The sequence below is a fragment of the Protobothrops mucrosquamatus genome, unplaced genomic scaffold (assembly GCF_001527695.2).
Source record: "Protobothrops mucrosquamatus isolate PMUCROS unplaced genomic scaffold, P.Mucros_1.0 scaffold158, whole genome shotgun sequence".
NCBI lineage: Eukaryota > Metazoa > Chordata > Lepidosauria > Squamata > Viperidae > Protobothrops > Protobothrops mucrosquamatus.
The window spans coordinates 8,796-18,911 of record NW_015386522.1 but is presented as its reverse complement, the minus strand read 5'-3'; the positions used below and the strand labels follow the sequence as shown (position 1 = coordinate 18,911).

General features: G+C 37.9%; 1 protein-coding gene across 1 annotated transcript in view; it reads left to right on the top strand.

Moving 5' to 3' along the window:
* The window catches only part of NDC80 (NDC80 kinetochore complex component), a 14,865-nt gene extending 10,290 nt beyond the window's left edge, over positions 1-4,575 (top strand). Inside the window, exons 15-17 of the mRNA XM_015813466.1 lie at positions 263-393; positions 1,166-1,268; positions 4,268-4,575. Of these exons, the coding sequence (XP_015668952.1) occupies positions 263-393; positions 1,166-1,268; positions 4,268-4,405 (372 nt within the window). The 3' untranslated portion in view covers positions 4,406-4,575. The remainder of the gene's footprint in view (positions 1-262; positions 394-1,165; positions 1,269-4,267) is intronic.
* The last annotated feature ends 5,541 nt before the right edge of the window (positions 4,576-10,116 follow it).

Genomic DNA, 10,116 nt, shown 5'->3' with positions numbered 1-10,116 from the left:
AAATGTTATGTATACAGGAAAGAAAGGATATAAATATAATAACATGAATAAGTATTTTTAAAAGCAGCATTAGTGGATGTATTTTCTCTAGAATGAGAATGATCTAAAAGATAAATGCATACAGCACTTCTAACAAAATTCAGAACTGGAGCAATGTCACTATATTAAATTTACAATGCTCTCTTCCTGCAATAGATAGGGTCTATCTGTGTCATAAATGTATGATTCAGTTCTGAAGTATTAATCCATATACATATTGCAGGTAGTTGTTGAAGAAGAAGAAAAGAGTACGAAGGAGCTGGAGTTGTTGGAGAAACATAAAAATTTGCTCTATAATGGTGTCAATGAGGGTGTCAGTGAAGCCATGAAGGAACTGCATGAAACACGATGCCGGTTAGTTTAATTAAACAAAGATTTAAAACCTAGAAGGTTTTCTGAGTTGAACATATATTTATTTATTCAACTTATAGCGCTACTCATCTTAATTTGTGACTGGGCAGTTTATAATTAAAATGTAAACAATACTTTTAAAAAAACGCCCACAAAATAAAATAATCATATAAGCAATGCAAAATATTCAAAACACTTGAAAACCTTACAATACAGTCACCAGGAAAACAGAGTAACTCATGAACAGTACAGCCATTTTATGAGATCACTTTTTGATCCCTAAACCAGATTGCTTATCTAGACAAATTAATGATTTGCATTATTATCATATATCGTGTGCTTTAAAAATAACTTGCAACTAAAATTCAATTGTATGAATTGAATGGAGTAAAGGTAAACAGGAAAAAAACAATATGAAAAGATGTAAATACTTGTTTTCATTGAAGATGGGATAAGGCTGCAATCCTGGTCACCCTTGGAGTAAGTTCCATTGAAATCAATGGATCTTAACTTCCAAGTTAACATTACACTCCTATAAGCTTAAGTCATAAAGTTCATTTATAAAAATTAACTTATAGGAATTATTTGGAATATTATAGGCAATGTAGTACAAATATTAATCTTAGTTAAATGGGAAAGTGAAACATATTTAGATTTTGGAATACACGTGTTAATTATTATAGGCTGTTTATACAAACCGTGAATTTATAGATAGGTTTTTTAATATAAATAATGCAATACTCTCTTCTACTCTCTTCTGGTATTTACTCCTTAGATACCAAGTGGTTATGCAAACAACTTCAGAAGAAAGAAGGAAAATGGATAAAAATATGCAGTATCTTCTGGAACTAATATTTACTCATCTTGAGACAGTTGAGGTAATTCATGCTATTATACACTACTAAAACTCTCGTATGTATCCTTTAACTGGCTGAAAGTTGCATCATAGGGCAATTTGTTTTTCAAAGTATCTCTTATGGGCTAATTTACAGAATGCTGGACCTCTTATTCCAAAGAGAATAAAATTTAGGAAAGTTGTGGCTGCTTCATTGCTGCCAGGCTGCTGCTGCTACTGTTGCTGTTTCTCTTCCTTCAGCACTGCTACCGCACTGATCTTCACTTTCAAAATATCCCTTTCTATTATTTTAGGCTTTCTTCCTCCTCATCTGGGGAAAGAAAGATAAACAGGGGAAATAAAGATAAACATTCATGTGTTACAAGGAAAAGGAAAACTAGCCAGGGAGAGCAATGGAAGAACTAGAGAGACTTGAAGAAACAAATGGATCAGACATAGAGCCAAATCAGTGACTTGTCTCTCTTGATTCCTTAAACAAGGTAGAGGATCTCTCTTTTCGTCTCCTTCTCATCCCATAGATCAGTGGTGGCGAACCTATAGCACGGGTGCCAGAAGCGGCACTCAGAGCCCTCTCTGTGGGCACGCGCGCCGTCGCCTCAGTCCTAGGCCTTCAGCTGGGTTTTATAAAACCTTTTCGCTTTAGGCCTCCGCCGCCATGTGCAAAAAAAAAAAGGTTCAATCCATCAGTCAATTTCAACTTCTCGCGGGAAAAAAAAAGATCTTGCAAAGTTGGAATTGATTGATTGAACTTTTTAGTCCCACCCAGTCTGCTGTTAGCACTGCAGCCACACCCACCCAATGGGCCACACCCACCCATGGGCCACACCCACCCAATGGGCCACACCCACCCATGGGCCACACCCACCCAATGGGCCACACCCACCCGGCACCCGACGATGCATAAGTGGGTTTTGGGTTGCAGTTTGGACACTCAGTCTCTAAAAGGTTTGCCATAGATAGACCATAGATGCAGAGGCCCAAGTTGCTCCCCTTGAATCCAGTTGATTATTGCCCAAAAGAGGGCCTGTCTAGAGAAGAACATTCATCACTTTCCTCACAGCCTCCTTAAGTCTAAGTTCTAGCTAATCATATTAGGAAAGACAAAGATTTCCATACAGAAACAGCAACCCTACTCCCACTTCCTCAGAAATATTTAAGTAAATTCTAGAGTAAAGATAGGAAGATTCAAAAATATCTTCTGTAGTTTCTCTAATTTCTATTATGAGTAGAACAGGGAAGAAGACATTTTATATCATGTCTTTCCCTTACTATCCTTCATTGCCTATTTTCTCCTCCCCACAATGTAGAAGAAGGAGAAAGGACCAGGACAAGAAATCTTCTCTGTGATTCTCCATGCCCCCAAATGCATAAATAACTGCAAAAAAATAATAATGGATGAAGCCTGTAATCCAGCTCCATCAACTAGTATAGGTTACACTGTACAATGACACAGAAAATGAAGACAGATTCATGCCATCCCAAATCTCCAAGAACTAGGAAAAGCAAATTGGTCCAGACAATCAAATATCTTATAAATGTTAGTGACGCAGAGCACGTGCATTTGGAAAATAGCATTTGGCCTCTAGTATTTTCATCAGCTTCACTGGGTCCAGGAAGGAGCAATGGGGGTCAATCTTTTGTGTCAAGCCTGATAACTGAAGGGGATTTTTTTTCTAGAAAACAGAAGTAAGATATTGTTGACCATATCCTCACCTGAAGAGAGAGAATCGTTTTGGGTCTATTGTACTATAACCAGGACACTTCATGGCAAATCCAACTACTTAGTGATTCTCCAAGTTATTCTTTGATCCATATTTCAAGATTTTCTTAAAAGTCTGTAATTTTCTAAAATAAGATAACATTTATTGTCATTTTTTACTGTGGGCACACTGGCACACATTAAAAATGAAATTCTGCTGCCTGCTCTCTAAAGTGTACACATACATAAGACACACATAAACATGCTATATACATACATATGTATATATTTACATCCTTACATATAAATACATATAAATATTAATCACTATCCATCTTGAATACATAGCAGAAAGAGGAAGCGTGAGAGTTCACAAGGTTTGCTTGAGAGTTTACAAGGCTGAGAGTTCACAAAATATATCCAAACATTCTAAAAGAAGGGATAGCACACAATTCAGATGCAAAAGTTTGGTTATATAGTAAAAGACTACCAAGATACAGTATGTCTGGCTGAATTTCTTATATATCTATATCTTTTCACAATATAGCTCAGCCGAGCATATCTGTTCAACAAAGAAAAAGTGTTTCTGTCTCACCTGCCTTTTTAGTTAACTATTATGCGGCCACTTGTTGGCATTCTGTACATTATATCATAGTTTGTATTTTAATGTTTTTGCCATGGCTTTGAAACCTAAGCCATTTGGACAAGGCTTGATATAAATTGGATATGGTCAACGTAATAAAGATATACTTGCTTGTTAATCTGTTAATTCTTATCAAGATCACTTCATGAATAATATTTTCACACCCTAGTTACCATGTGGATAAAATCTTACTGTTTCTTTTCTTATTAGATTTTACCAGTAATTGGAGAAGAGTTCATTCTGTAAGAAGTGCAGTCTATTTAGGCTATTAATTCCATTAAGCCTTAGTGACTAAGGATCATCTATAGATAAATAGAATATTTACTCTGAAAGTTTATTTTCTATAGTAAATAGGGTATTTGTTACATTTTGTTACATTTTCTTTGGAACACCTATAACTTTTTGATCCCTGTATTGTGGGGGGTGGGGGTGGAGAATGGCTGGTAGGGTTCTCTGGCTGTTCTTCCATTTTTACAAGTCAAGCCTATTAAAGCTAATGGAAGTTTTCAAGATATCTTTCACATAAAACTTCTGTTTTTATAATTTCATAATTGTGTACTGGTTTTCTATCAAAAAGAAATAATCTACAGATAACAGCTGCATTTTACATTGAATCTTATGCCAGTTCTGCATTTATAAAATAAAAACTAAAATATAATCTATTACCATTTTCTTCTAGAAATACTTGACTGAACAGAATATAAAAATTGACAGAGAATTCAATGAATTTATATCTCAAGATCCACTGAAGAACTTGAAAGAAATCCTAGTTAATTACAAAAAGAAGATGAGTACCCTATATACCTCAGACACATGAGTGAAAATATCATCTGTATAGTATAAAAATGCTCTGAAATGTTTGCTTGCTATGACAGTGTTTTGTAATGATTTAAACCTTCTGTTCATGTGATGTTATAGCATTTGGATGCTATCTGTTTTTTTATTGTAGTAGTTATTAAAACCAATATTCACTTTTCTGATGCATAAATACACTAGGCCTTAAAATTTGATTCTGTTTTATGAGAATCGTACATAGACAATGATAAATGTTCATCGATTCACCTATTTCATATATACTTTTGTTCTTGAAACTAATTAGAATGCAAAAAGTATGATTGAAAATTTGCTCAATAATGTAAACCTTGTAATTGTCTACCAATTATCAACATGGGGGAACAAAAGTTTTAATAACAATAACAATAATAGAGTTGGAAGGGACCTTTGAAGTCTTCTAGTCCAACCCCCTGCTCAGGCAGGAAACCCTGAAACCATTTCAGACAAATGGTTGTCCACTCTCTTCTTCAAACTTCCAGTGTTGGAGCATTCACAACTTCTGGAGGCAGGTTGTTCCACTGATTAATTGTTCTGTCAGGAAATTTCTCCTTAGTTCTAGGTTGCTTTTGTCTTTGATTAGTTTCCTTCGTTTGTTGTCCTGCCTTCAGGTGCTTTGGAAAATAGCTTGAGTCCCTCTTCTTTGTGGCAACCCCTGAGATATTGGAACACTGATATCATGTCCCCCCTCGTCCTTCTCTTCATTAAACTAGACATACCCAATTCCAGCAACCGTTCGTTATATGTTTTAGCCTCCAGTCCCTAATCATCTTTGTTGCTCTTCTCTGTACTCTTTCTAGATTCTCAACATCTTTTTTACTTTTTTGGTGACTAAAACTGGAGGCACTCTTCCAAGTGTGGCCTTACCAAGGCATTATAAAGTGGTATTAACACTTCATGTGATCTTGATTCTATTCATTTGTTAATGCAGCCCAGCAGAGTGTTGGTTTTTTTGGCAGCTGCAGCACTGCTGGCTCATATTTAAGTGATTGTCCACTAGGACAGGGGTCCCCAACCCCCACTCCATGGACCAATACTGACCGCAGCATGCCAGCAACCAGTCTGCAAAGCAAGCCCCACCTATGGGATGCATGCAACACACAAAACCACGCACTCTCCAGTCTGCAGAAAAACCTTTCTCCATGGAACCGGTCCCTGGTGCCCAAAAGGTTGGGGACCTCTGCACAAGGACTCCGAGATCTGTCTCACAGTTACTACTATTGAGCAAATGTACCTGTGCATTTGTTTTTTCTTGCCTAATGTAGAACCTTACTTTTTTCACTATTGAATTTCATTTTGTTAGATAGCGCCCAGTGTTCAAGTCTGTCCAGATCCTTCTGTATCTTAAGCCTGTCTTCTGGAGTGTTGGCTATTCCTGCCAGCTTGGTATCGTGTGCAAATTTGATGAGTTCTCCATCTATCCCCTCATCCAAATGATTGATGATATTGAAGATCACTGGGCCCAGAACACAGCCCTGGGACGTCCCACTATACACTTCCCTCCATGTAGATGCAGTTCCATTGAGGACCACACGCTGAGTACGGCCAATCGGCCACTTACGAATCCATCTGGTGGTGATGCTGCCTAACCCACATTTTTCTATCTTATCAAGTAGTAGGTTATGATCTACTTTATCAAATGCCTTACTGAAGTCCAAGTAAATTATATCCACAGCATTCCTCTGGTCCACTAATTTTGTCACCTGGTCAAAGAATGCAATAAGATTTGTCTGACATCTGTTTTTGACAAACCCATGTTGGCTTTTGGTTATGACTTTGTTTGCCTCTAGGTGTTTCTTGATTCATTGCTTGATTATCTTTTCCAGAATCTTCCTAGGTCAGGCTGATAGGTCTGTAGTTTCCTGGATCCATTTTTTCCTTTTTTAAAGATGGGAACTATATCATCTCTTTTCCAGTCCTTTGGTAGTTCTCTAGTACTCCAGGATCTTTGAAAGATATAGTTCAGTGGTTCCGAGGTCACATCTGCCAGTTCCTTCAGAACCTTGGAGTATAATCCATCTGGTCCTGGTTATTTGAACTCGTATAGGATGGATAGGTGCTCACCATTTTCTTGCCTATCTTAACTTGTGTTTCTAATCTGTTTTTTACAGTACTGTTTTTGATAGGTTGGATTGTTTTTTCTCTTTGTGTAAAGACAGATGCAAAAAATGAGTTTAATAGTTCTGCTTTCTCTGTTGCTTGTCACCTTGCCACTTCCTCCCACTAATGGACCAATCATTTCCTTAACTTTTTTCTTGTTTTTTACCGGTTGAAAGAAGCTTTTTTTTTTGTTTTGTTTTGTTATTTTTGACTTTTGTTGCAAGCCTTAGTTCATTTTGAACCGTGGCTTTCCTTACTTCATCTTTGCAGGCTTGGGTTATTTGCTGATATTCTGCCTTAGTTATGTGCCCCTCTTTCTACATTTTATACTTGTTTTTGTCTTTCAATTTATCAGAGTTCTTTATGCAGTCATGCTAGTTTCTTTTGAGAGCTGTTATTTTTCTTCTTCGTTGGTATTGTGCTAAACTGGGCTTTTATAATCTCACTTTTCAAAATTTCCCAAGCTTCTTGAGTTGTTTTCCCCTTGAGGATTCTCATCCATGGAATTGTTCCTAAGCTCTCTCTAAGTTTATTGAAATTAGCTCTCTTAATGGTCTATATTTCACAAGTTCTCAGGGCAAGATTTGAGGAAGATAAACCCATGTTATTGTAGAGTGAGACAATTCACCTCATGACCACAACACTGAAGTCCATGCTGAATGCTGCCCAGTATGCAAATTGCAGAAAATATGACCATGAACACTATTTTTCAAATCAATTAAATTCTTACAGGAAAAAGTGCAACACAGCTCTGTTCTTACCTACTGAAACATCTACTGGGTTAGTTATATTTTCAAAAAAATCTTAGCAGAAAATATGTTTTCAATTAAAATACTTCCTTTGGATTCTTCAGCCAAAAGATTACAAAACCAAAAGATAAACAAACAAAAAATCTTTTAAATATTTTGTTCCATTAGTACATCATATTTGGGTATTTGTTTTTAATATTTTTATTTTAACAAAAATGATTTCTGTAAGTGCTAACACCCCAAGTTTAGTACAACCACAAAATATTTGGCATACTATTTTGTGGTTATCTACCAAACATACAGAACAAAAGCAACCATCTTTTCCTGATGTTTATGTTGGCACATAGAAATAGCTGCTAGATGCCAAAAAATGCACCCAGAAGTTAGTAACTTTCCTATTTTCACATTATTTCATTAAGTTTAAACCAACAGACGAAACAAGATGATCCTTGCTGCTGCATTAGAAAATGTTTGAAAAATACAATCCAGTGATAACCCACAAAACTGTTCAGTCGCAGTGAGTAAAGCAGAAACACTCAAAACGAACTTTTTTGGAAGAAGCATTTTGTTTCATACCTGGAACATTTCAAAGAGCTGTTAAGAGATCAAAAACCCCTCCTTTATGGGCAGTGGTTTATAGCTATTGGATAAAGTATAATTTCTCAATGAATCTATCAAAGAATGGTGATGGATAACAACGACAAGGAACTGAAACTTGTGCCCTGATAGAACTATTAGTTTAAGAAATGTGTAATCTACTATGAACAAAAATTGAGTCAGCCTACTTACTAATGCAAAACAAATATAGAAATATTACACTTACAATTATATCTCCATGGATTTTCAGTATCTAGGAAGATAGTTCAAGATGCTGTTGGTTCAAATGGGCAGGAAAGGGAAATAATACTGCAAATGAATTATATGCTGTATAAATGGTGTCAGTGGAAAGTTTAAGGACCATATTTAGATTTATGATGAATTACTAGGATTTCAAGATTCAACTCAAAAAGTTGTAAGCCACATTTACCCAAAGCATGAATAGAGCTTCATTAGTTGAACTTGACAGGACTGGAGACTGAAAGCCTAATAGACTTCAGATAAATTTACATAATGCAGAAGGATATACAAATGTAATTGTAATAAAGCCCATTAATTCAGGGGTTCCCAACCCCCGGTCCATGGACCGACACTGGTCTGCAGCATGCCACCAAGTGGGCTGCACAAACAAGCAAAGCTCCATCCTCGGGATGCAGGCAGTATTCAAAACCACACCCTCTCTGATCCGCAGGAAAAGCTTTCTCCATGGCACTGGTCCCTGATGCCCAGAAGGTTGGGGACCTCTGAATTAAATCACTCAGTTAAAGATCGGAAAGGGTATTGGCTCGAGGTTCATTTTCAGTCTACAATTTTGCTCAAAGTAAGGGAACTAAATGGATGGAATCAGCTAGTGATGAGACTTAGATTAATGTTAAACAGTTCAGTAAAGGTGTTGACACTCCATTTGCTGTAAAAGAAAAGGTGACAACATGTTGGGGATAATAAACATTATCTAAACTGGTGCTAGAATATATAGAACAGAGGTCCCCAACCTTTTGGGCACCAGGGACCAATTCCATGGAGAGAGGCTTTTCCACAGACTGGAGGGCGCATGGTTTTGTGTGCTGCCTGCATCTCGCAGATGGGGCTTTGCTTGTTTGTGCAGCCCGGTTGCTGGCGTGCCATGGCTCTCCTCTTCAATAAACTTTCTAAAATTATTAAAATTATTTCTAAAGCAGTCGCCATGTTGTTTATTCCCAGCTTGGACTAAACCATGATGAAGACTTTTCCTTCAACAATTTGGCACCCAGATGGGACTCCAAGCTAACCTCTCCAATGGACTGAGACTGGTAAGCCCCATCTTGCCGGCAGCAGATTCCTTGTGTCGGCGGATGGGTTTCCCAGGCCCTGCCCATGTGCAGCCAGGGTAGTAAAGGAGTTTTGGGTTTGAGCTCAAGGTCTGCTTTGGAAAGAAGGTGAAGGTGAGTACCTCTAAAGTTTAACTTTAAAGCCCAGAGAAGTGAGAAAAATGTGTGTATGTTTCTGTGTGTGTGTGAGCGAGAATACCCTTTTCCCAATCACAGTTGGATTTTGCTCCCTCTGGCCTTTCCTAACCACAGAAAGGATCTGTTCAAGTGGCAGACCCTGGAAAGCATGGGGGTTTGGCCAGAGTGCAGGACCTTTTGTTAGGGAAAAGGCAGAGGCTGTGTGCAAGTGGAATGAGAGAATTGGATTTGGGCATCTTTCTGTCTGGCTCTCCACTTCAATAAACTGCAACCTTCTTTCTAAAGCAGTCACCATGTTGTTTATTCCCGGCTTGGACTGAACCATGATGAAGACTTTTCCTTCAACAAAATAATATTTTAGAAGAATACAAAATAGAAAAAACACCGATGCACTAAAATAAGAAAATTAAGGACTTCCTGTTTGGGTTGCAGTGGGTGCAGGCACACGAAGAGGCTCTCTCTGTTACCTGCTTTCCTCTGCCGGTAGACCCTCAATCAGGTCGAAAAGTCACCCTGGAGGGGTGACTACCGATGAGGACTCTCGATTGCGGGGGGAGGAGGCAGTTCCTTCCGCAGTCTGAGGCAGCTCCTCAGGGCCGATGGAGGGAAAGATCGGCCAGTAACATGGCCAATTATTTAGCTGCTCCAGTTGAAAGTCAAAAGAACATCTAAGCGTTAAGAAACCATCGTGGATAATCCTTGTGAGACTTTTCCCTCTCTCTTTCTAACTACTCTCCTGTCAAAAGCCTTTTGGAATTACTTCCCTGCTTTGAAAGAGCTGCCTTTGTTTATCTGGGGAAAAGAGC